The 27,671-nt window shown below is 39.1% G+C and overlaps 1 protein-coding gene across 3 annotated transcripts in view; it reads left to right on the top strand.

Annotated features, from left to right (window-relative positions):
* Positions 1 to 14,711: 14,711 nt before the first annotated feature.
* The window catches only part of DGKI (diacylglycerol kinase iota), a gene marked incomplete at both ends in the record, with an annotated part of 110,415 nt that continues 97,455 nt past the window's right edge, over positions 14,712 to 27,671 (top strand). Inside the window, 4 exons of one of the 3 annotated variants that reach the window (XM_082279600.1) lie at positions 14,712 to 14,768; positions 17,203 to 17,259; positions 23,637 to 23,708; positions 24,040 to 24,156. In XM_082279600.1, the coding sequence (XP_082135726.1) occupies positions 14,751 to 14,768; positions 17,203 to 17,259; positions 23,637 to 23,708; positions 24,040 to 24,156 (264 nt within the window). Of the gene's footprint in view, positions 14,769 to 17,202; positions 17,260 to 23,636; positions 23,709 to 24,039; positions 24,157 to 27,671 lie in introns of those variants that run through there. The other 2 variants (XM_082279599.1, XM_082279598.1) reach the window with 2 other exon arrangements.

Raw genomic sequence — 27,671 nt, forward strand, 5'->3', positions numbered from 1 at the left:
GCCACAACCTATGACTTTTGAAGAAGGCCACATCTGTGCCTCAAGAGCTGTAAACATGATTTTGGACCAGAAAGATAGAAATGAAATATAAGTGAAAAGAAGCTGTAATTCCTTGGGGGATTCTTATAGGATCAAAGAAGGTGGTGGTTTATGACTTTCCTTCCCAATGGCATCCCCATGCCTTGTTTTATGTAGTTGGATGCTGAATGGATGACTTTTTCCAGCCTATTAACTAAGAAAAAGCAACAGGTGTTTGATTCTTTGTATAAACTCATATTTTGTCTCTCCTATAAATGGTATTTTGAATTATGCATAAATTGATTTAACAGGTCTAGTTGGTGTGTAAGGAATAAGTGTAATGCATGAGGACTCCACTGACACTGGCAAACATAACCACAGATAGTACACTGGATTTGATATTTCAGCTTAGTGCCAGATGAGTAACTGATCTCCATTAAACAGTAATTTCCAGTGATCAGGTTGCTTTATTCTTTCCCTAAACTGCTTTAACAGGAGATGGCATTCAAGCACCATTTCACTGAAGCTGAAATGAGATGCAGTGCTGCCTCTTCTGATTTCTGGAGAAGGCTGGGGAGGATATTTGGTAATTATGTTTGAGGTATATATTTGTTATATATACACTCTGTATATACACTCCATTTATTTGTGTTTTTCTTCTTCTTTTCAATTTGCAGGAAAGCAATCTCCAGGTCAGGCCTCCAGCACTTGGCTCCTGTGCATTCCCTCAACATTGCAGTCACCAATGGACCTGTGAAGGAACCAAGAGCGGCCTTAGAGTGGACTGTAGGTGTTTGGTTTTTTGGCAGTTAATTTCAGCAGTATCTCTAGTTAGTGCTCTCTCCATCCTTAAATCAACATAAGACATTGTGTTTCTATCAGAATTAGTGCTAGTCATTAGGAACATGTTTCTATTATGAAGCACAAGGCAGAGACACAACAACTTGTGGGGACTTGAGTAAAACATGACAGATTTTCCAGCTTGGAAGCTGTGTGGCTACATTTGCCATCCTCCTTCTTGACAAAGTCTGCCAACAAAGGTTGATCTAATTTTAGCACAGTTTTGTGCCTCTGCTCGATGGGCGAAAATTTAAGGCTGAAGACACACGTCAAGTTGTCTGGATCTGTAGAGTAGGTAATTGCAATCTTTGGTCACAGTTCTTTGCAGGTGTGATTAGATTTCTTCTGGGCCCAAGCTGGCATATAGACATGGAGAATATGTTTTTGCCTCTCCTATCTTGCTTCTTTTAGGTTTCTGGGCTGGACCACATCAGGGCTGGCCAAAAGCTAAAGCAGACTGTTAAGGGCATTGTCCAAATGTCTTTTAAACATTGGCAAGAATGGGTCACCAACCACTTCTCTAGGAAGACTGTTCCAGGGTTTGGCCACCCTCTCTGTGTGTAATAATGGCAAGTCTGTACCTCCCCATAACCATCCCTACACACCTCCCATGTGTTTATGCACAGGTACGAGCTAAGAAGATGAGCCATAAGCCAGCAGGTCATACAAATGTCTCAATTAAAGCAAAGCATGCAGTAAATTTTACACTTGGCTGTTGGTAAAGAGCTTGATACATTGCAGTATCAAGGCACCAGCCACCCAAGCAGGTTTTGGTTGAAGATAACTTCTGTTTTGATGAATATGGCTTATATTTATCTTTGCTCTTTATATCAAAACAGAATTGCTTTTTAGATTGCCTGCTCTTCTTGAACCCCAGCTGTTGCACTCAAAGTTTAAGAGGATGAAAATTTGCAGGCTGTGCAGCATGAAGTTGGATTAGATTCACTATGAAGGTCTGCAGTTTGAAAGCTTGTGTAGAATCCTCTTGGCAGTGCTTTGGAGAATAGCTTGTTCTTTCATTCCAGCAAACCCAGGTACTGATTCAACAAGGTAGTAAAGATGCCTGTTTTGAGCCATCACTGCTGTTCAGTGGAAATCTGAAGGATCAGAGACATAAGTGAAGGGTTAAGCACATTAGCTAAATGTAACACCTTTGAAAACGGTATTTAGGAAAAACCAACAGCAACAATTCCTGCAAAAAATCCCAAAAACACCCCTGAACCCCAAGACAACAACCACAGCTTGCCCTTACTCAGTCAATTGTCTGCTACTCCTTTACCAGGATGATCCATGATCCTGTGATGATTACTCCTTTTACCTCATATGATTCCTATACAGCAGGACTTGCTATAGGTTGGTAAATATTTATTAAATATTGTGGATTTTAATTGTGTGTGATGTTTTCGCAGTTTACTTCCTTGCTTATGGTTTAGATTTTTGATCAGTTCAATTTCTTAGCTGTTTACAGTCTCTCAGACTGATGTTGCTGCTTTACTTCACACTTTGATTGGAAAAGGGAGGCAACCTGTGTCATGTGGGGAGAGGCACAGGATAGTGAGTGGAAGATATCTGTGGCTGGGAGGAGACTGAACTGACCAGCTGTAGTAACTGGTAAAAAGGAGAAAGGTATTTCTCAAATCTGAGGTATGATGGAAGTAAGGTTTGGAGACTTGGGGACGTTGAAACGGACCAAAGTATTTTAAAATGTAGTGAACTTCAAAAAAGAAAAAACCCTAAATTTTAAATTAAGTCCAGAGGTATTACTGCAGGCCTGGGCCCTAGGGTATATCACCATGCCCCGCAGCCATAGGGAGGAGGCGGAGAGGAGATCCAGCAGGCAGGAATTGTGCAGCAAGATTGATTTATTTAATTATTTTACAAACTCTTTTACAGACTTTTTTCTTCACAGTCTAATTGGACAAGGATCAGCCACCCCTTGGGGGTGATTGGCTAAAATCCTAAAACATCCATTGTCAAAATATTTTTCTACTATACCATAAACAAGACTTTTCAAGGCTGCAGGTGTTTGGATGTTTACATACTCTGCTACCTCTTCTGTGAGAGAGAAAAGTCTCTCACGGACTTAGAAAATAGCAAGAAAATCCTTGCTAGCAGCATTTTTGTATCTACACAGAGGTGTATTTGGTAGAGTGAAAAGATATTTCAATTGATGTGTCGGAGCCAGAGAAGAAGGTTTTGTATGTAATCACTGGAAGGCAGCATCGATCGGTGTGTGTTGCATCCCCATATACATCATCCTGCTCTTCAGTAGTTCTGAGGATGATTCTCCAAGGACCCATGATGGGAGATCTTTTCAAAGTCTAAGTGACACAAACATAAATTGTCGCTTGATTTAGCAGGGAGGAAATGTTTTCTACCACAGTCTTCACAATAATAACTGGAAAGAATTCCCTGGCCATTGCCTCCATTTTTGAGAACTGCTTGCAGGTGATTTGCCATTATCAGATGGTCTTGTGAACAGGGCACTGAGTCAGAGAGTGGGATTCCATTCTCTGCTCTGTCACTTACCTCGTGAGTGAGCTCAGATGAGTTGTTTTGCCTCTCAGTACATCAGCCTTTCTAGCTGTAAAACAGAGGTGACGATTCTCATGACCCCCAAGACATTTTACAGAAAAAACCAGAATTCTTTATTATTGTTGTTGCTACTGCCTCCCTTCCCTGAGGTTTCTTTTCCCTAACATAGTGTCCAGTTTAATCACATTTGTTACACCTAATTCAAGTTAACTTGCAGCGTTGCTGTATAATTTAAGGTTATCTTTTCACACCAGGGCCATACAGAATACAGTGTCTGGAGTAAGTGTTATAATAACCAGAGGGGAGTGCTGAGGATGCCTTACCAAAAAGGAATTGACCTAAATGGCTGCCCCTGTGATACGTTTATGCATATCCCTTTCTCCCACACTCCTCCATTTTAGACATCACTCCCAAGTGTTAAATAATAAAGTAAGTAAGTAATTCTAGCCCAGATTCTCAAGTAAGTACAGAGTGAGCCGCCCAATACACTGCCTGCGTGCCTCTGAGGATCTAGGTCTTTGTGTATTTTTCTACTGCCATTTGTTACCAAGGATTATAACCACAAGCTTGTACACAAAGTCCTCCTGTAATTTTAAGTACTGCCTTCTAGCTCTTCTTTCTATGGTGTCTACAAAAATATTGACAGCCACTAGAATAGTAGAGAATAGTAGAGTGTTGAACATCCCCAAATATATTTTTTTTTTCATAGTGCATTTTTTCTGTTGATGCCCATTTCTTTCCTTCTCCCATGACAAAGAGATTTAGAATCTTTCCCCCATATCTTAAGAAGCATTTGAAGATATTCAGTTCCATTTTTGGAGGTCAATGAAAAAACTTGACTGATCTGTGCTTTGTGTTCTGTGAATGAATAGCTGGACACATTGAATGTTTTTTAGAAGAGAAATATTATGACTTATACCATAAATTATGTGTGTAAAGGACAAAGCCAGAAATCTTACAGACTTAACAAGAACAGAAAACTATGTGTCAGAGTAGAAGTTGAAAAGTGGTATTTGGTAATATGTGGAAGCAGGCTTAGGTCGGGAGCATTGTACAAGGCATTACCTGATTCCATACAGATGGAGTAAGGAAAGCCAGACCTCATCTAGAGTAGGATCTAACAGGAACAGGAGGGGTTACAAGGATGGTTTCTGTAGGCAAATCAACAGTGATAGGAACAGCAGGAAAAATGTTGGGTTGCCACTGAATAGGTTAGAGAACATGGTGATAAAGGACACGGAAAACCTGAATTGCTCAGTCCCCCCTTTTTTTACCTCCATTTTTTGCTGGTAAGAGCTGCCTTCAGGAATCCCAGGTCACTGATGCCAGTGTCTGAAAGAAGGAAAACTTACTTCTGTGGATAATGATCAAGTTAGGGAATACTTAGACTGAACACACAGAAGTCCATGGGACCTGATGACATGCACAGAAAAGTGCTGAGGGCTGTTATCACTGCTAGGACAGTCTGTTGTCTTTGAGTGGTCATGATGGTCAGAGGACAATCCTGAGGACTGCAACAAAACAAATGTCAATTCTGTTTTCAAGAACGATAAGGAGGATCCAGGGAAGACCAGGCTGATCAGCCTTACCCTGATTCCTGGAAAGGTTATGGAGTAAATCCTTCTGGAAGTAATTTCCAAAAATATTAGGAATAAGAAATAATTGAGAATATTCAGCATTGATTTATGGAGGCGACATGATCCCTGACCAGTCTTACAGACATCTGTAATTAAATGACTGCCTGGAAGATGAGGGGAGAGCAACGGCTGTTGTGTTGACTTTTGCAAGGTTTTTGACACCATCTTCCATAATATCCATGCAGATAAACTGATGGGGGGATGGGCTAGACAAATAGACAGTGAGGAGACCTATACCAGTGAGGTATTTGTAATTAGTGAATGTGACTTTGAAATGAGTCTGTTGCATCATATTCTGTGCCTTTTTGGCAACAGTCAGTAGTTCTGTCTACTTACTGTCATGGACAGTAAGTGCTTGGAAGTGCCTAATGATATGCTAAAGCTTGGATAATTAGCATATGTGTTAATACAGTAGTAGAAGTTTTACATATGATGAAACATTTCCCTCAATATAGATAACTTTATTTCTTTTCCCCATGAATGGTTTGGCTGCTGAATCATAAGTGCCTAAAAGCCATACTAAATTTTGCACCAAAGGATGGGCTTTCCTTCCATTAGACGGTCTTCAAGGCTAAGTTTTGTGAATTGGGAATTGAGCATTCAGTTGAAAAGAGTTGTACATTATTAGATGCTCTCATGATAAAAGGAGAATCTCAGGGTATGGGTATTCCATTAGTCACATAAAAACATGAAGAGGTGATGAGAATTCTAGTTCAAATTAAGTAAGTTGTTGTCGTGGTTTGACACTGCTTTAGTGCCAAGCCCCACAAAATCTAATTTTTTTCTTCTACGATAGTTGAGCGGAGAAGGGGAAATTAAAACTCCATTTTTCATAAGGTGAAATAAGGATTATTGGGGACAACGAAAAGAAACTTCATGGCAAAAAGAGGTCCACGCTTAAACAGTTACAGTATAAAGAAAATTTGTTACTAACAGAATTAAAAGCAAAAAGAAATAATAAGAAATTAAAGCAAACTCCCAGAACACTTTTTCCTTCCAGTACCGTCCCTCTTTCCACCAACCTGTGCAAGGGAAACAGAGCATGGGGTTTGGTCAGTGTTTCATTTCTTAAGAGTCTTTCTTTATGTTTAAGGAAAAGAGTTTCTTCTCTTCGGGAGCTTTCCCATGGGAGATAGTTCTCTACAAACTTCTTTAGTGGTTCAAACTTTCACAAACCAACAGTCTGCCTGGAAAATCTGCTGCAGTGAAAAAATATTCCTCCCATGAATTTTGCAGTCTTCTCACACTGCCAGTCATGGGCCAAAATAGCCATGGGGTTTAGTCTTTTAAGGATGAACTACTCCAGCCTGAAAGCAAAGTCTCTCTTCAATCTCTAAAAGCCTTTCACAACATCTGTGGGCTCTGGCATTGAGCACTTTTTCATGAGCTGTGCGTGGATTTTTGCATCCCCCCCCATGTACTTGAATGAATTACAGAGGAACAGTTTGTAATATTGCAGTCCTCACCATGGCTTGCAAGGAGAATTTAAGTTCTGGTGCTGGAAGCGCCTTCGCCCTCTTTCCCTTCCTTCACAACTGACCTTGGAGTCGCCATGTTAGCTTCTTTCACGCGACTCTAACTTTCCCTTCTTTCTGACTTGGAAGAAAAGATGGCATCTGCAAGCCTTCAGCTGAGAAGTTGATCTCAGTCGGGCCTGGCACCGGGGAAAGACCCGTCCAGTCTCTCACCGTTGGCCGCGTGTGGCGTTTTTCGGTCGGGTGTGGGCCATGCTGGCTGTGTGGAAGGCTCTGCTGGCTCCGTGCAGTGGGCCCACAGTGACTTCAGATCTATCTTGGCCATGTGGTCCCTGCTGCGCTGTTGTTTAAGGCTGATCACGGCTACCTGCGGAGCTGGGACAGCTTTTTCCCCTGCCTGTGCAGGGGGAGCGCAGGCCCACTCCAGGATGGGGCCTGGGGCCCCCTCTCTTTGCCACCCCTGGCAGGGGGAACTGGAACAAAAGGAAATTCCCGCATTTCCTCCTTCTTTAAATATGCACATTGCAGTGGCGTTGCCAGCTTTGCCATTGGCCCAGAAACCTGCCCATGAAATCTAGTTTTAAACCTACCACGGTTGTGATGAGTGCAAGCCCCATGTGTATTTAGAAATTGCTGAAATTTTGTGTGCAGCTGATGCTTGAAGTGCTGTGTTCTGGATCAGTAGTTCTACTCTGCTGCTTCTTTTTCATGAAGGTTTGAGAATTGAGATTCTTTCCAGAGAGATCTAAAGAGGAAAGAGGTCTGTCACATTTCAAAATGGTGGCCAAAATTACCCTTGTATTTTTCCAGTGGTGTAGAGGATGCAGTGATTTTGCAGATGGTGCCCTGCTTGAAAACATGTATTTTTTCACATTGCTGAAATGAAACTGTTATCAGCCAAAGCAGTGGTTCATGAGAACATAGGGAATTATCAACTCAATTGATAGCATCTGAACATTGCTGCTCCATGAAGACAAATGTTGTCATTCTGCTTCTCTATACAGGTGATCTCTTAGCTGAAGCTTATGGGGATCTCAAAATGCAATTGATGCAGAGATGTTGGAAAGCATGATGGGGGAAAGGAGAACCGTATCTGCGTGCTGTTTTATTTTGTTCTATGTCCATGTATTACATTTGCAATAATTAAAAAATACGTGACCTCTACAAGAAAAATATTTCCAAATTAAAATGTCCTAAGATGAAGTTAAAATTGAGAATATATATCAACAGAAAAATATCTGTTGCATTGCTCCTATTTGCAGCATGAGTATTGCAAACTCTGCAATTTCAGAGTTAAGGGTAAAACATAAGCCAAGCATGACAGAAAAACATTTGGGAAAGAGACATCCAAATAAATTTGTTTCTGCTCAATAATCATCTCATAAATAAAAGGGCCAAAACGAATAATTTTTCTTACAAATGTATTTAATTTAGATTGATGAGCACTAATTTTACACTAATCATAAGTATTGCCCAGATGCATATTTGCAAGAAGATTCTTCTCTCTTGCTGGAGTGTTAACAAAGGGAAAACTTTCTTACTGACTTATTTTAGATATCTTTCTTAAATAAGGTTTTGTGGAATGTCAGTCATAGCGGGAGTGGAGGAGAGTTCCATTCCTCCTGTTACAATTAGAGATACAACTCTTTTGAACTAGAAGTTTGGGCTGACTGGTTCATTTGAAGTACAGCTGCTTGACATGGCAAATTAAAACAGTCAGGTTTATCTGCATTGCTTTTGAAACCATGCTGACTGTAATCTGAGGAACAGTGTGGTATGGAGATACTGGAGGGCTTTAGAAAAATGGTAATTCTTGCTCTGTCATTTACTGTGCTGGAGCACTTGAAGAAATCTAGTTGAATTAGTGAAATGTGCACAGCAAGTTACGAACACATGCATATAATTACATTGTTCCCAAACTCCTAGTCCTTGAATTCTCATTTCACTTCCACTTCAGGGGAGATTGTGTGTGGTATTTGTTTCGTAGGCAAGGAATGTTTGCTATACTGAAATTATTTTTGTTTGCTATTAAGGTGGTAATGGATCAGGAGCAATCAAATGGGAGGTCTCCATCTAGGGGAGCACATTGAGTTCGTGTGTCCCCTGTGGGCCAGGCTGCATCTGCCAGGAAAACACTGCTGCCTCCGCTTCGTTGAGCAGTGGCTCTTTTTCTTCCCAGATACTGAGTTCACACACTTGCAAGGGCTGGGAAGCTGGCGACGAGAGAGTGTTCATGGTTTTCTTTATTAGGCCACAGGCATTGCTGCTTTATCCACAATGATGGACAGTATCCATTTTCCACATAGTGAGCCATGCCAGCCCAAAAGCATGATTTGATGGGTCAGCTGAGGTGGCCCAACACTGAGCTGGCACCAAACATCAGTCCCGTTGAAGCCATCTTTAACCCACCACTCTTTATGTCAGATCCAACAGTTATGTGGTCACAGGGTGAGTCATTTTGTCTAGCTGATTTGGGAGATAAGATATCTGGTTTTTTTCCATTAGCTGAACGGATTTTATATGGAGCTCTACAGCCACAGATTCGGCATGAGGAAAATGGCAAGAGCATGAGACTGGCGTCTGTGGCTTCAGGGACAGGAGGAGAACGACTGCTTCTTTAAAAGCCATTAAATCCTAAAGCCAACGTAAAGACATCAAGTACAAAATAAACCAAACTGGCAAACTTTTTATGGAAAAAAAAAAAAGTCTGTCTCAAAATATACAAGTGATGACAGAACTTGTACTGTGGTTTATCTTTGTGTTAAACAAGATGTCATCCTTGAGGTTATCCCAGGGACCTCTTCCTGTCGGCTTCTGTGTTGGTAGGTGGAAATGAGTGCCCTTTTGTCCAGCATGTTGTGGAATATTGCCTGTAAATTCTGGAGTAGAAAATACTGTTTTATTGAAGTAAAAATTCTTCATAGAAATGTATTGATTTTTGCAAAAAATTTTTGTCAGAAGTGAATAAAAATTTGGCTTATAAAAGGTCACAGCACTTCCTTTGACTATATCATCTTGGTTTCCATAAGTGGCAAGAGAATGTCTCATCATATGAATGACAGAGCCCTGTAAAATTTAAAACAGTAATTCCCTTTGATCTTATTGAGACAAATTAACTGACAAAGAAAGATTTTTGAGGGAGGGCATTTCATCTTGGGCAGCCTCAGCTCTTTGCTCTGATTCAGGATGAAAGATTTTTCAAAAGCCAATTTGCTGGAATTGAAATTGTGAGTTTTCACACACAGTGAGGTGAAATTAATTGTGGCAGTAGGTATCTGGAAGTGTGCCACTTATACCGGATCAGGTTATTTACATTTTTATTACTTAGTTGTGTTAGAACTCTATAATAACATGAACTACGAAGGTCATCCTTGTAGACTACTGACTAATTTTATTTACATGGTGATGTAAAGTTAGACATGTAAATCTATGATACAGTCTGGAACAATACAGAGCAAACAGTCTAAACTAGGTTATGGAAATAGGCCACTTTATCTTTAGAAATCCTGATGGCAAGTTGTGTGGACCTGGTCTGAATGAAGCAGCAGTTAATCTATTTTTTAATGTAATTTTTATTCCTTGTTAAAAATTCTGTCCCAGGAGCTGTGTGCTTTCTTACTTAGCTTTCAGAATTCGTCTCTCATCAGAATCTTTTATAACCTATGAAATATACCTCTGGATTATAATGTTGAGTTTGCACTGTTTTGTCAGCAGAGAACCTGCTCAGGTCAAGTACCCTTTGGTGAGCTCATATCCTGCTGCTCAGGAGAAAATAGCTGCAATATAAGGACACATCTGAGGGACAGAGTTTAAAATCTGAATAATGTACCCTCTAAGGGCTTGAAGAACTTCTTAGGTTAGTGCAAGTTCTTAGAAATTATTTTGCATTATAAAAGTGTTGAAAATCCTCACCTAAACTATTGTGCTCTAGGAATTGGAACATTTCTGATGAAGTTAAAGACCTTTAGGCAGGTAGACCTCTCACCAGAAAACAGCCAGTGTTATTCTTGTCCTCTTGTCTTACTTGAAGTGAATGCCATACTTGTGGTAGGCACCGTGTGAAGCCTTGCATAGGTCCTGGCTGTTGTGGATGCACTCTAAAAAGCAAAGGGTTTTGCTACTTCTACTTTTCTTCATTATCTAAGAAATCAGCATGGCAAGAGAAGCTATCTCATTTTATCACTTTGAAACTGACAGTGGTGTTTTAAATAAATAATTTTATCCAAGATGGCTATTTCAGAGCATCCTGCTGTCGGACGCCATCTGTTTGGTGAGCGTCATCATTTGTGACTTCTGCTGTGTGGGAACCAAATGTCAGACTGTCAAAGCGTTTTCTGTCATGCTCTAATTCTAGCTGAACAGAATTCCTATTTATTCACTTTTCTCAAATAGTGTGCAGAGACTTTTAGGCTTTTTAGTCATACCAGGATTACAGGCAAGTGAAACCCATAGTCTATCTACAACCAAGTTTCCCTAGAACAAGAATTTGCATAGAATCAAGGTACAAATTTGGTCAAATGAGGCTGTCAAGACAAAGTTAGATGTTAGCCTGTTGATCACTCCTAAATATCTGTGTGCTAGGTAGATTCTTTTTTGAGAATATTCTCAGATGAATGTGCTGTTATTTCACATATAAAGTTAAAGTCTGGTCTCTCCTGGCTGCGTAATGTTTTGTTGATGTATTTGCAAACAGAGTGTTGACCCAGCCACTTCAAAGAAAGCATTTTCCCTTGTCTAGTTAATCCCATCATCCTAAAGCTACAGTCAGCATGTTGCTTTTCACTCCTGTGCCCAGTTCTCAAATTTTTTAGTCTCTCCAGTTGAAAGTTCATTAGTTGTGTTTTTCTTTCATCTCTCTGGATTTTCTGTTTCTTTAAAATTCTGTGTACACCTCATGCTTATGAAATCTGAATTCCCAGTTAAACTATGCAGCATGTGGGAAGAACATCAGCAAAGTTTAACTGAAGTGCGCTCAAAACCACTTTGGTTTTGATTGGTGACACATCATTGTATTGTCAGCATCCTTTAAGCTGGGATGGTCAGCCAGGGTAATACTGATATCTGCTATGGTTTTGTGTTGTAGAAAACCAAAGGAACACTGGTGGTGTGGTGGTTTTTGTTTGTTGTTTTTGTTTCTTTTTTTTGGTTGTTTTTTTTGTTTTTTTTGGTTTAGTTTAGTTTTCTGAATTGATGTTGAAAATCAAAAATTTTTTTTTCCTCTATACTCACATGGCTGATATTCACAAAACAGATTAACAAGTATTTTTTTTTTCAGGAAAATGCTGTGAATGGAGAGCATCTGTGGCTAGAGACAAATGTTTCTGGGGACCTCTGCTACCTGGGGGAGGAAAGCTGCCAAGTCAAATTCTCAGTGAGTTATTTTTGGATTTCTTTTTCTCTTTCTGAGGTAACAAGTCTGGCTTCAGACTGATGCAGTGCTCAGTCACTTGAGAGCTTGAATTGTTTGCCCGTGTTCCAGAAGGAGAGCAAAAAGGGCAAAAGGCTGCTGGTAAAGACTTTATTGCTTCAGGAAAAAAGCCCAAACCAGTTTTGATTGACCCAGGTTATATACACAGTGAGAATGTATGTAATGAACAGTTTTACTAACATGGTAAGGGGAAAAAAGGGTATAATATTGAGATGTTTCAGGAATATTAAAAGACAGTAGTCTGTTTTATATAAAAATATATACAAATATATCACTTGTTTCAGCCTCTGAGAGGAGGGTCTGATCAAATTTCTGTAATTTTAATCACTGCAACGGCTTGAACTGAATTTTCCAAACTCTTGAATGCACTCACTGGCAATGAGTGCACTCATATTTGAGTGTTTACCTTCTCCTCTTTGGGAATATTCAAGGTTAGCTTTGTATTGAAGCTTTTCTGCTGCGTATGAAAAAGTTTCACTGGATTGATCTCATACCCATGTGTCTGTTCTTTGTTACAATGCCAGTCTACTTCAGGAGCTCTTTTTTGCCTAGTGTATCAGTAAAATTGCTTCAGCCAAAGAGAAGAAAATACCCAACCCCCTCTTATTTTGGTATTTAGGTAGCTTGGGTGAGAGTGGGGATCCTGTGTTCAAGTCCTTGATTTGAAACAATGCTCAAGGGGGTATCTTAGCCCTTGGACTGTGAAGGTTAAAGGGAATTCCTCTTCTCTGGGATGTTTGTGGTTGCTGTCTGTGACTCTTCATGATACTGTCTTTCTGCTTTTATTACCATCCTCCCCAACCCTCCCCCCTCCACCTTCAGAGCATTTAATTCAAATCAAAGCATTTTGAGTCACTAATCACCCCCAGTTTTCATGGCAGTGGGATCCAAAATACTAGTGCTTTCCATAGCACAAATTTAATATCCATCTCCCAAATCTTCTCAAGCAAATTTGTGGATACAATATTGCTGCTAGCAAGAATTTTTCTTGCTTCTTTCCAGTCCTGTGAGATATTTTTCTCTCTCACGGAAGATATTAGCAGAGTTCTATAAACTATGAACACCTGCGACCTTGCAGAGCTTTGTTTATGGTACAGTAGAAAAATATTTTGACAATGGATGTTTTAGGATTTTAGCCAATCACCCCAAGGGGTGGCTGATCCTTGGACCAATTAGACTATGAAGAAAAAAGTCTGTAAAAGAGTTGTAAAATAATTAAATAAATCAATCTTGCTGCACAATTCCTGCCTGCTGGATCTCTCTTCTCCTGCCTACCACTGTGGGATACTGTGGTACAAATTGGTTACATTATAGAATACAGCATTAAGGCCAAGCCTGAGAAGCCTATGGCTCCTTAAGAGTGCTGAAGGAAAGTCCCAAAAAGTGCTGATTGTGTGGTGATACTCAAGGGAAGAGTTACTGTGTGCTTGCTGTGCACTTACGTTGGTCCTGAGGCACTGAGCTTTGGCAAAAGCTGGACACAGGATTTGTTTCACTGAGTGGACCTTTGGTCTCAGCCAGTGTGATGGTTCTTGTGTTCTCAGCAGAAGTTTGCCTTTCTAAAACTGAGAAAATTCTTCCTCGTGATTTAGCGCACTGGAAGTAACACGGAAATTTAATAATATGTTGCATATGGTGTTCACAGAGATTAAAAACATGAACTTACTAAGTAGCAAAACATGTGAAAGCTTAAGCTTAGTCTGCTATACGATGCCATGATTCTTTAGGTGAAACATTAGAACACCACATACATGTGAACATATACAGTTAGGGTGTATCTAGATAAAGATGAGAATTAATAAAATTACTAGAATTATTCCATAATGTGAGCTGAAGCTGTGTTTCCTGTTTCTTCATGAGCTTATTTAAACTATGCTGAAAACTATAAAGAATTAATTTATTAGCGATTTAAATGGACATGAATAAATTGAGTGTAAAAATCCAAAGCAAAGGAATATCAACTTAGCGTGTATTTGTAAATCTTCTGTCCCCCAAGCACAAGTCTGTAAGTTAAATTTCTATGAAAATTAATTCATCTGGTTAATTAAATTGAGTTTATGGAAGTAAAGTAAGTAAATACATTCTCTGTTCTGGATGTATTCTCTTGCCTTTGATATGCTTTGGCCCAGGGGATTCGATGGAAATTATTTCAAAAGCTCTACTGAAATTAATAAAGCTAACCAGCATAATTGAGAATTTTGTCCCTGCTGTAACATTTCATAAGCATTTAACAGCATTCTCTGAGAACTTTATCATTCTCTGCTAAAATGACCCAAGTATTTTTCTGCAAGGCAGTGGTCAGGCCGATCAAATTAAATATTATATGATAAGCATGAAATGACCTCTTGCGAACTGATCCAAGTTCACCGATTTGCACGTACAATTTTTCTCCTCTTTGCACTGCCTTGACTCATCATCTTCATGGGATGCTTGCTTTTAGAGTGATGCTCTGCAGTGTTAGCAACCTAATCCTCTACCTAAAGGGAGGCATTCACTTCTAGTTCCCAAGCTGGAGTGCTGTGGCTGTGTTTCTCACAAAGAAAACCAGAAGAGATTTAACCAGAAGAGCTTCAACCAGAAGAGCTTCAAATCTTTTCATTTATTTATTTGTTTTGTACTCAGTTCAGAGCACCAAGAGAGGAGAAAAAAAAAAAAAGGATGTTGCATAGGGAGTGAAAGATCTCCTGTTTTCCAGCTGACTTTGTTTTCCTGAGGGAATAGCTCACCTCCATGCACCCACGTGTCCCTTTCCTGTTGCAGAAGTCTGCCCTGCGGAGGAAGTGTGCTGCCTGCAAGATCGTGGTCCACAACGCGTGCATGGAGCAGTTAGAGAAGGTAAGACATTGCCATCTTCTGGAGCCTGACGTAGCCAACACGCTTTTAATTCTTTTAGTGAGGTTTCAGCCTGTTAAAAACTATATATGCCACATTAAGTTTTCACAGCTGTTTTAACAATGCACTTGTTAACAAAAGCTGGCTTAAAATTCCACCTTTTTTTTTTTAAGTATGTTTCTTCGAACCCTGTGAACTATAAAAAACCCAAACCCAAGAAAATTCAAAACAAAAGACCAAAAATTACAGAATGCTTTCACAGTTTTAATATTTAAAAAATAAATTGCCTCTACTTCTAGATTAAAAATTGAAGCTAGAAAATGGGGTATCCTGTCATGTATGAAATTGGCCTTTTAGAATTCCCCAGCTAAAGCCAGCATAATTCATTGTATGACAGCTATACTTATTATGAGCAGTACAGCATAAGATGCTAGTGTGAACCTTTTCTCCTGTGTTTACTAGACTATGCTGTTTTCTCCTCAAAACTTCAGAAATCAGCTTTTTGTCTGTAAAATGGAAAACATCAAACCTTTCATGTATACTACCATTATTTCTGTGAGCATCTGTCCTCCTTTGCATTTCCTTCAAGGATCCTTGATCATACTTAAGCACCTACAGAATATCTATCACTGACTTCAGTCTTCTCCTCAGTGATTTGTCTTCATTATGCCTAACTGGAAATGTGCTAGAGAAACCTCCCCCCACCCTTTTCATTCCTGGTGGGATATGTGAAAAGAAATATGTGTGGGAATTTCCCCACTGCTGTCATTAGAGCTTCATTTTCACTCCTATATGTTTAGCAATGTTGTTCTTCATAAAAGAAGCTGATGCATAACGAATTTATAGCAGCAACCCTATGAGGAGAGGGCTTTTTCCTTCCCAAGGAGTTGGACTCCTGTTGACAAATCCCACAGTGATCGCCATAATACCAACTTGGAGAGGTACCATTTCCACCCCCGATGCTTTTATCCACAGTGAAATTAACATTAGCGCATGCTTTCAGCACAAAATGTTACCAGTGAATTTTTCATGACTTCCTCCATCACCAGCAGTGCTGACTTTCCATAGCCCAGCGAGCTGGTGGCACTGCCAGCCAGAGGAAATGAGCACTTAGATAAAACCCAGCTTGCCTGTGCCATTATGGAGACTGTGAAATCCGCCTCTTGGCAGAGGGTTGTTATAAAGTCTGTAAAGTTTAAAGCTGGTGGGTAAGTCTTCTGCTTGGCCCTCTCTGCAGAGGCGCACGTTTTAGGCAAAATAAATGTAAGCTGGGTCTTTCCAGCTTGCCATGAGTGAGCAGTGAAACAACAAATTGCCATTCCAGGTGAAGAGCAAGGGAAGAAGACTAATATTACAATGCCCTTCATTTCTTTATAAGCACTAGGTATTTAGTTTACTTCTTTTTTTGTGTGTGTGCTTTTTTTATTATTATTTTTATTTTTCTCCCTAGACCTAGTATTTTGAAGGCAATTATTAAATGAGGGAAGAACTTATTTATTTGGGGAGGGTTGTATTTGAATTTGGAGAAACTTGGTCCTTCTACCTTCATAACTGAAGCATAGCTGTGCAGTATCTTTAAATGTTTAATTCTTTGAAATATAGTCAACTCAAACTTATTTCATTTAGTGCATCCTTACTTCACATATCCTTTGGTCTTTTTCCAGGTCTCAATCTTCAGTGTATTTTTAAAATTTCTTCATCCCTCTATTCTTATTTCTGTAGATTTTCTTTTCTCAAAAATTTTTTTCCCTTTCTCTAGGAAAGACTGCTTTTTAAAAAATTAAATACTTTTTACTCTTCACCTTCCTAAAAATGTTTTCCATTCATGGAAACTCCTGTTGTCCTCTTTGTCTTTCCTCTCCCATCTGAATTGGCAATACCACTGCATGAGGCAGTACAATGCTCCCCAAATGATTTGTGGCTGGGGAGGTGGATGAAAACATCTTAATTTAAGGAAAGGGTAGAAATTTATGGTGATTTGCATGATTCTTTATGTAAATGACAATTACTCTACAGATTTTTTTTCTGAAGACATAAAGATGGGATGTGCAAAAAGGTTTTACAAAGTGAGATTTCCAGCACCTACTAACTTTTGAGACCTAAGCTGAAGTGTGCACTTATTTGCAAATGATCTTCAGAAAAACAAAACAGATGAAGCTGTTTCCTCCTATAAGGAGGAGGCAGTTTAAATATTTGAACTGAGTAGGCAGCAATAGCATTAGTGCAGATGGGGGTTGTGTAGAGATCTAGCAAGGAGAATTAATATGGCATATGAAAAGAGATTTTTCTGACATCCAGGTAAGTTGCTTTTTTCCACCTAGTGAAGTTTAAATATTAACAGATAATAAATGCTTTGGAAGTCTGGCCTAGATAAAAATATTGGAATAAATTTTCTTTCAGCTCACTTTAAGTTCTAATAGTTTTATTTCAATGCCAGATTAATTTTCGCTGCAAACCGACTTTCCGAGAAGGAGGCTCCAGATCTCCAAGAGAAGTAAGTAAGGGACAAATGATGATAGCTTTTCATTTGACATGTGTGCTGATCCCCCTGGTGTGCAGCTGCAGAAGTGCTTTTAGATTGAGAGGAGTCTTAGACAGAGAATTTGTTCCCAGTGGAACATGTTCTCCTCTCCAGAATAAACGTAAAATGAATTCTAGCCGAAGCTCTCTATTACTTACACTGACAGAAATAATTTCACCTTTCTGTTGTCTTTCGCCCATTTGTTCAGTAATTCTTTTTCCTTTTTTTTTCTGGTAGCATTTTTTTTCTTCCTGGCCTTTGAGCTTGTATTTTTATTATTTTAAAAGTCTATTTCCCTCTCCTTTCACTTGTACTCTCTTCATATTTTTTTTTTTCTCCTCTAGAAGTATCTCAAAGATAAAATCAAACATTTAAAAACCTGAATACTGAGGAAGTAGTTCTGGCCTCATTTCAATGTGGATAAAGAAAACACCACCTTGTCCTTATTCCTCCTACAGTTTTGGTGGTTTTTGAGGTTTCCTGCCATGCCTGCTGTGCATTTTGCTCCACTAATTGCTCCACTCGCTGAAGGAACTTTTTCTTTGGTGTCTGTTAACCAATTTCACATAGATGGTACCACTGACTGCAAGGTGCCATTGTTTCCTAAACCACATCTTTTTGTCCTTGTTTGCAGAACTTTGTGAGGCATCACTGGGTGCACCGGCGGAGGCAGGAGGGCAAATGTAAGCAGTGTGGAAAGGTAAGATTTCCAGCACAGCACAAGCACGACACAGGGCACTCAGAAATTCTGGGTAGCCTGTAGGTCCTTCGAGTCACTGCCTTTTTTCCTATCACAAACACTTGGCCTCTTTTAATGGCTAATGACAAGCCTGAGATGTTGAGCATAAAAGTCCTGATTCCCACGTGGGAAGAGAAAGGCAGCGGCATCTGCAGGTATGAGCACATCATTTGTCCTGGGAGGTTGTGTTGTACTGGCTGCTAAAAATGAGGAGGAGGAAAGCTGTGACTCCTTGAGCCTTTTTAATTGCTAAGCTAACCCTGTACTAATACGATGTTCTTGTAGTGCTGTCCTCTGTGCCAAAATTGTGATGGCCTATTTTTCAGGCTCCTGGAAAAGAAATGCTGTTGCTTTCCTTCTGCCCTAGCAGACTCTAAGATTTGTGAGACTGCTTCATGTTTCCTCTGCTTCATAGATTGTAAAAGTTTATTTTTAAAAACCTATAAAAATGGGGAAGAAGTATTTTAGCTACTGAAGGTCTTTCTTCTGAAATATTATTAACCTTTTAATTATATTCAGATATATTTAAAAATTAAATTAACAGGAGTTTAGCTTCCTTTCTCTACCACTATATTATACTTTTACCTCCTTCTTTACAACTAGTAAGAAAGTCCATGTCTCATCTCCATGGCACAGCACTTCAGTCAGAGGAAAATGAGATTTGTATCTGGCTATTCATGCAGATTTTCAGCTACCAGCTGCAATAGGACATGCAATTAAAATGTGATGTCCTTGCATAGCAAGTACCATAGGAACAGTGCAGCAAGGCACTTTGCATACAGCATTCTTAGGGTATGACTTTGCCATCCTTCTCTGTGTTCTTGGCCTGGATCTCCCCATAAGCATTTGGAGTTGATTTTGCAATGAGAGTGCTTACTGGCTATCATATCAAAACCTGTACTGGGTATGGGCAGCCTTGGTCAATACAGGTCTTCAAGCCCAGCCATCACAGAATATGGAGAAGTTCAGAGAAAATCTCAGTTTTCTCCTTAAATAAGAAATATTCAGTTAAGACTAACATGAGTATACTGTAGTAGAGTGGTTCTTTGCCAGGAAACAAAGAATAAGAGAAAATTATAACACAAAAAAAATCAGTTATACTTACTGGCCAAGCAATCTCCTATTACAGCAAAATACATGTGCTCTGCTATAACATTTAAAAAACATCCAAGTAAGAACCACCTTTATTATTCTCTTGTCTTGCAAGAAAAGGGGAACTATAATTGAGATAGAATGACAGTAAATTTAAAGCAAGAACAAAACCCATTATTCATGGAATACTTAAGGATTCTTGTAGATCTCGTTGTGTAATAATCCTATCCCATCCCATGCCTGGAATGGGATGGGTAAATATGATCATTAATAACAGTTCAAATAAAGAATGTTTTTCGGATATATCCATCTCATGCTTCAAATCATAGGTAAGTGGATAGGAAGGAATGCACCCCATATCCTTAACATAGCCTTGTGGCTTTAAATTCTGTGTGCCATTATGTGCCATAGCTGGCACTTCCTGAAAAGTTGAGTACACAGGTGTATGTCAGTGTTCCACCTTAGATCAGAAATGCAGTTTGAAAGAAATTTTCCTTATTATCATCCCTTCCAATGGTTCACATGTGGGACAGTCTTGTAACAAATGAACTTTTAGATTAAACTCATTTGAAAGTTTACTCTGCAGTTACGAGTGGGCATTCAGTCCACAGGACCAGACTACAGCTAATCCAGAGTAAAATTATCTGAAAATCCTTGTGTGTGGTGTCCTGAGAACACACATTACTTGCTAGTGCAAATACAGCTTATATGAACTCATCTAGGCTTTAGGTTTTTACTCTTCCCAGGGGTGATTTCACTGATTTACTGCTGAAGTACTATATAGAGAAATTGATACCAGGGAAAGGGGACCTGGAATGTGCAGTGTAACCAAGCAATCTATTTCTGTCTTTGTCTCATGAATTCCCAGAAATTGTGGCTTTATATTTAACAACCTATCATAATTTCTTTCCTGTGGTCTTGCCTTGTTGAGCCTTCAGTTCTTGTAAAGTTGTAGCATTTACATCATCCTTTAGCAGAAATTCCTGAACTTAACTACATGCTGTGAGAAGAACTACATTTGGCTGTTTCAAACCTGTCACACATTAATGCTTCATCGCTGTTTTGTTGGAAGAGATGGTAATTAAGTGTTCCCAAGCCATGGTATCAACAACATTCATGATGTATAAGAATTCTTTTCTTTCTATGAAGATGTGGAAAAAAAGACAGTTTCATAGCTGTTAAGTTTTTGTTACCTGGGATCATCAGAGAAATCTGGATACACTTTTATCTTTATATAATATGAAATAAAATGCTCAGACCATGTGGCCCAGCATCCATTTCATAACTATGTACAGTAATAGAAGCTTAAGGAGGAATGAAAAGGAAATGGAAAGGAGGAATGGATAAGAAATCTGTTTCTCATATGCTTCCAGTTAGCAGTGGCTGAGGGGCTTTCTGAGACTGAGAGCACATTTTGGACCATAATGCTAAACAAAAACTATTTCTTTAACCTTCCGTAGTGTCCAAAGCAGGGTGTCCTCTATACACCTGCATTATGTCTACAGTGTCTCTGTCACTGGTCCCTTTAGAGGTCTGTGGATTGATGCAGAGCTGCAGGTAAAGTTAGGACTGACATTTCTAGTACTTGAAAGGCTATTCTAGTTCTTCATTGTTTAGCAGAGATCACCATCCAAATGCTTTTGCTGAAGTCTGTATTTGAGTTGTAATAATACCTGGCTCTCCTACAGTAATGTTGCATTAGGGTATCTCTAAGAGCACTAAAAAGAGAAAATCTATTGTAGGAAAATACCAGCAAAAAATACTATAAGTAGCCCTAACACTGGTGTGAAAATAGTCTTTAATGATAACTACTTCTGAGACTATAAATAAAATGTATCAGAACTAGTAATCCCTATGTGCTCTGCTTGGTGCATGGGTGTTTATATTAATTTGTACTTTGATTCAGACTATTCAGACAGGTTGAATTACCAACACAAGCTGGTTTTACGGACATTCGGGTGTTTTTTTCCTAAGAGTACATTTTTTTCTGGTATGCACAAGTGTTTATTTCTACAGGAGCAGGTCACCACATGGGGTTTCATGTGTTGTGGAGGGATTGGTTGCTGGAGAATCAGTGCTAATCATATACTGTTAGGCTGATGTTCTCAAAGAGGTGAAATTCATTTTATGTCTCAAAATTTCTCATTTGGTGCAGACCTTCTTGCATGATCGAGGACATCTAAAATTCAATTTTCCTTTTCACTCAGAGAAGGCAGAAAATATTATTTCTAGTGAAATGTGGAGGGTTCCTGTGTTTCAGTCCAATAGGCCCTGTCAAATCTCACTGTGACTTATTTTATCAATTATTTTATTAAATATTTTATTTAATTATTTTATCAATTGCTTTATTCGTAAAGCCAGCTTTCAAATAAATGCTATCTTACCCGAAACTTCCTTAGGAACAATTAGCTCACATTTGTAAAGCAATTTGAGGAAGGAAAGTGATGGTTTATTGCTACTTATCATTAATATGTTTTTATTGCTATATCATTTTCTCTAATGACTCCCTAAAAGCTAAATGCCTTACTAAATAAATGAAAAACGGTCCATCCAGAACCAGACAAGCTGCTCAGTCCATATGTTTAAAATGCACAGCGGATGGGCTGTGGAATTAATATACTGAATTTAGTTTTAATTAGTGGAGATTTTGGGAGAGAAGAGTTTTCCCCCTGGCTGTTACAAAGCAGAAAAAACCAAAACACTTCATGCCCATGAGGGACTGAAATAGTTCTTTTTATTTTAATGCACTTTGGAACAAGGAGAAGTGAGATTTGTGAGAAACATTTCGAAGCACTAGAGTAAGTAAATGAGAAATAGCGTTTTGTCCAGTGTCAGACCTCTGTTCCACCACTTGTATCACAGTTACTGTCACTCTGGTTTTATGCCCACACTGGATGGCAGACAAGACGTGCCCAGCCAGAAGTATCTGGCCAGCTTGTCTTTGTTAAGCCACTTCACTACACTCCATTGCTAAGCCTGAATTTGCCAAATCACCACCATTATGAAGAATGTACTCTTTGAATTTCTCTGAATGTAAACCGTGAGGCATTAGGGGAAGGACTGAAACAAAACCCCAAAAATCTAGCCAGAGGTAACACAAGCCTTTTCAGGAGCTGGTCTTGGCAGTGAGGTCTGTGTGGCAAACTGGTTTGAGTGCATGCTGGGGACACCTGTAGAAGAATCTGCAAGGTGGTCAGGCAGGTAGAGCCTCCTCCCCTTCTGAGTATCAATAGGGTTGTCCTCAGCTGCCCTGTATAGAGAGATTGTAACTCAATCTCTCACCTAACAAGACCAGGGCATCTCTGCATGTTTTTTATGGTTGTTTATTTAATTCTTCTTCTTGGTATGCTTGACCTTGTCATTTCACTGAGCACTAATAGGCTCATTTTTCCTGCAGGATAAGAAGGACTTTAATAACAGAAGCAGTGAGGCAGTGTCCTGTTAGATGTTACTAAATCAGTTTGTAACGTTTTTGCACTGGGTCTTGGGCATTGCCCACTGTGTGGGAGATTCAGGTGTTACTCAGCTTGTTGAAAAGAAAACTGGCTAGCAAATTCATCACTTGGTAGAGAGATCAAATTAGAAAATTCTGGGTGGTGATGGGCTACTTGCAGAGGTAGAGAGGCTTGATGGAAGCCCATGAATAAAGGATCTAGCCAACTGCAAATCTGAAATCTAAGTAGTGAAGGTGATCATGACAAACTCCTCAATGAAATTCTGCACTTTCCATCTCTCCAGCCATCAACCCAAATATTTTTCTCTGACTGAAATAAGCTTTAACTCAACTCAAAATTACAGACTGTATCTTATTGTTGCCTGTGTTAGATGCAGAAGGTTATATATGATCCAATTGTCTTTTCCAGCCTTAGAATTTACAGCAAAGTCATATTGCATTCTATAGAAAGAAGCTCCTCTCTAGGAGAATAAAATCTCATTTTCTGGTTGAGGTGGGCTTTTTTATCTTTAAAAATGTAAAGAAATTTTTTTGTGTGTGATCTGAATCAGACCATATTGTTTTTTTGGGAACTTACTGGAAAGATTTTAATTGGAGTCAGTTCAATAAAACTATAAACTTAATTACTTAATTTCCCTTTTAGAACATTCCCAGAGAGACATTGTAGTTAATTTTGTTCTGTAGTAAAAAAAAAAAAAAGGAAAATTCAAATTTTTATAGTTAGCGTAAACAAGGATACAATGACAGAACACTTTGTTCAACAGAAAATCTGAAACCTTCAGGTCTGTAGAAATCCATTAAAAATTAAAATAGACATTCCATCTCTATTTCTTTCTTTGTTATTAACTACAAAAAAAATTAAGGAAAAGCATAAAATTTTGCAGAAACCCTTTTAAAAGGATTGTGTGAATATACCCCAGTGGCAGAATCTTCTCTGTTACCTCCTGTAATTGTTTTATCCCTCAAAAGTCTGCTTCCCTAGCACAGTCACCTGGCTAGAGCTAGAGGTATATATTTTCTTATAGTCAAGAGGAATTAAACCCTTTTTCCCCCTGGTTATTCTAGGGCTTCCAGCAGAAATTCTCCTTCCATAGTAAAGAGATTGTGGCCATCAGTTGTTCCTGGTGCAAGCTGGCGGTAAGTGGATAATGCTTCAGGAGACTGTGATTTGGGTTTAACTGGGAGTGGTTATGGGGTTTTTTTTGGTTTGTTGGTTTGGTGCTTTTGTTTGGCTTGGTTTGCCTGTGTTTGTGTCGTCTTTTTTTTTTTTTTTTTTGTAAGAAGGCATGGCTTAGCAAGATAATCTTTAGTTATATGTTCCTAAATCTCCATGGTTTGAAGGACTTGAAGATGGTGGAGTTGGGAATATTGCTCCAGTTCTTGTACTATCACCCTCTTCTTCTTCTCCAGGCTTCCCCTTTGTCTTTCTTGCCCTCCTTCTTGAGTCTACTCTTTCGTTCTCTTCCAGTTCCATAACAAAGTCACCTGTTTCATGCTACATCACATTGAGGAGCCATGTTCCCTGGGGGCTCATGCTGCTGTCATTGTGCCTCCCACCTGGATCATTAAGGTGAAGAAACCTCAGGTAACTGCATGCTGATGTCTGTTTCTGAAGCTGTCTGGCTGTGCAGGGCCTGTCTGGCTGTGCAGGGCCAGCCTGGCTTCTCTGCTTGGTCCTCCTTCACGAAGGCATGCTTGTTCAACCTTGTCTCTATCCCTGAAACCCAGCATACATCCATGGTGGTTATGAACCTGTATCCTCCTGCCCCTCCATCAAGTCCTTCAATAAATTTCCCTGTTTGGGATGATTAGCAACAAACATGACTTGTTCTGAGCTAATTCAGCTCAGAGTTGTTCCTGTAACTGTGAGTTCAGCAAGCATACTGCAAGAAATCCCGTGTGGTAGGCAGTCAAGCATGTTTCATTAAATAGAGCTGAGCAAATACAGGGAAAAACTTCACAAACATTCACTTGAACTGCAGTAAGAATTGGCTGTGTCTGGACTGGCATCCCTCTGAATTTGCCTTTAATGGGCCTGTAAAGAATCAGGTCTTACTTACCACCAGTGCTTGCGCAGTCAGCGGTAAGCCCACATGCTCCTTTAGTTGCATGTAACAGGCATTGGACTTCAAGCCTTTTGTGATGGATGTGGTAGGTCTTGGAGAGGGTAATTCACTGGTGAACACAACAGGGAGAAAAGATATCCAAAAGAGAGCTGGCCAAAAATTAAAAGTGGGTTCACATCATGCAATCTTTGAAAGTCTGTTTTCACTCCAAGTTGAGCTGAAAGAAACAAACACTGAACATATCAGGGAGTCGGAAATGGTGGCTAAATTTTTATTTCAGAATAATATTCTTTATTTCAGTCCATCCTTGGGAAGTGGCCTGGGCTTTTTGTCTCTGCCTCCTGGCTGTCAAGAAGAAGCTAAGAAGTTCAGGCTGTAGCCAAGGCACTAAGGCAAAACTCGTCCATGAAATGAGAAAAAGGCCTGAAGCCTAAATTGTGACACTGTCTTTAGTTCCAGTTTAGGGATATGGCCAGCAGATTTGGGCATGAGTAGGATTTCTAGCAAGCTGGTTATTAAAGACAAGAAGCAGAGGAAAGAGGAGATATATGTATAGAGTAACCAAAAAGTCAACCAAAGAGGCCTTTATTTTTCCTTTAGGTCAAGAGAGAGCATAACAAGACTCCTAACCACCTCCACTCTGAGAAAAAAGGGGTTTTTGCCATTTGTAGATTTCCCCCACACTCTTCTTTCTCTGTTTTAGTCAGTCTCCTCCAGAGAAATACTTTTTTCCTTTTGTTGAGGAATGTTCGAGGCCTTGGCAGGGACTTAATATCCTTGGCTAATTTTCAGCAACTGTCTGGTATTTGACAGATGTATGCATGTTTGACCTATTAAAAGAAGCTTTTCTTCAATCATTTTGATTTTTATTTTATTTAATTTTTAGTAAAAAACCAGAGTAAAAAACAAGACCAAACCAACAAACCCTGATGTGTAATTTTCTTTGATTTGGCTTTTGCCTAAACCAGGCTACCTTCCTTATAACATTTGTAGAGAATTTGCTTTCTTGTCCATTTTTTTTTTCAATAACTTCAGAATAAAAAATAAATCTAATCTAGGTAATTATAATTTATAGAAAAAATATTTTTTAAATAAAGGCTTAAAATATTAAACTAAAAGAAAGTATCTGTTAGCTTTGTGTGCCTGAGTCATGAGCACAGAGAAAGTACTTCATTATTAACTTGCCATCACATATCTAGTCCTTGAAATTCCTGGTCTGTAGCATGGAAAACCTTATCTTGAGTAGCTGAAGCATTAAATAGCTCAAAATTATGACAATGGGTGCATTTCCATGAAGCTTCTTAATAGCACCCGTTGGAGTTATGAGAAATGCATCTTTATCACTTTAGAAAATAGTGATGCATCTTTTGGATGTGTTTTCAGATTTTTGGCAGAAGTCTTGTTTTCTTATTTATTGTTTTCTTAGGAAATATTTTTCCTCTCCTGCTGTTTCTGGCCAGCTCTACTTCTACATATTATGACCCTCTTCACCCTATAGAAATATTTGATAAACACTATGAAATATTTAGTTCATTCGATCCAGAGAGTACAAACCCAATATTTACAAATTTTTGTAATTTCACATTAAAAAAATGAATGTGTAATCAACAATCTGTTTTGCACATATTCCACAGTCAGAATAAATTTGGCTAGAAGCTTTTTGGGTTTAAAATATTTCCTCAGCTCTAATTACCTACTTACACTGGTCACAGACAACTCCTGAACTGAATTCCCTGCTCATATAAAATTGATTTTAGTGGTGCCTGCATCCTGTTTGTTTGTGGTTTCCTTTAAGTAAATAAGATGGCTTTTTGTAGCAAACCCTTACCCTGTTTTATAATCTTTATTTTTTGATTGCCACAAAAATAGTTTTCCATGCTTATTTTGTACAACGTGGGTCACCACCTTTCAAATATTAGGCTTGCACAAAGACCACACTCTGTGTCTTGTTACCAACAATGTTGTGCTAGTGAAGCATCGTGTTGTAATTGGTTAAGAACAAATTTATGCTGACAACCTGTGTTCTAAATGGGGAGCTTTTGCTTCTTGTAAGAAACTGATTGCAAGATGAAGAATATTCAGAATGGTTCAAGCAGCTTTGGAATAGGTGGTAGCCCTCTGTGTAATGACCCACTTACATGAATGGAAAACTCCCAATACCTCTGCCATGTTATCTGTAATGTGAGCCCCTTCTGTAATTTTCTGCTGATTTTCTGTATTGTTAGCAGTGCTTTGATACCAGCTCTGTTTCCCTGGGGTTCAATACAGTTCCATCTCCTAGTTTGTGAAGCAGGTCACCCCTGTTGACTGGTGGTATTGTGTTATAGGGGAGGTTTGGTAGCCAAAGTGGTGTTAGCTCTGGCAGTGGACTTGCTATGTGCTTGTGTTGTGGGAGAAAAGTAGATGATAAGGAGGATCTGACTGATGGATTTACTGATTCTGTCTTCTGTTTGGGAAGACAAAGGCAGTAACTGTAAAATTCCAAGGTTTTTCTGTTCAAGGTGAGTAAACTTGGTGTTTTCTTCACCTCCTTTGAGGACTGTTAGCTAGTTCTAGTGAATACTTGTATTTTTGGGTTTATTTCTTTATTTCCTCAATTGCTGAGTGCAGTTGGCTTGTCTGGTAGTGGTTTGTGAACAACCAGGAGATAGTCAAGATTGACCTTCCCAGATGCTGTTCACTGTTTAAGTAATTTGAAAATCAGTGTGCTAAAAGCCTTTGGAAACCGAGGCTGAAATATTGTTAAGGAACAGGTTGAAAGGTTGCATTGGATTTGTCTGAGGTAGCCCATGACCTTTGCACCATCCAACACCATACAAGAAGGACTCCAATTCTTCTGTTCATCTACCTAAGCTTGCTGAGGGTTACACTGACCATTCAATAACATGAAACATCTCTTTTTGAAGATGGACAAACTGACATCCACAAAGGAGAGGTTTCCTCTCTAGAGGCAAGTTAGGATTTACTTATGGTGCCCATTTAAAGGTATGCTTTGCTATCAGGTACCTTGCTGAATAACATTATATGTTTACAA

The sequence above is a fragment of the Coloeus monedula genome (assembly GCF_965178545.1).
Source record: "Coloeus monedula genome assembly, chromosome: 4".
NCBI lineage: Eukaryota > Metazoa > Chordata > Aves > Passeriformes > Corvidae > Coloeus > Coloeus monedula.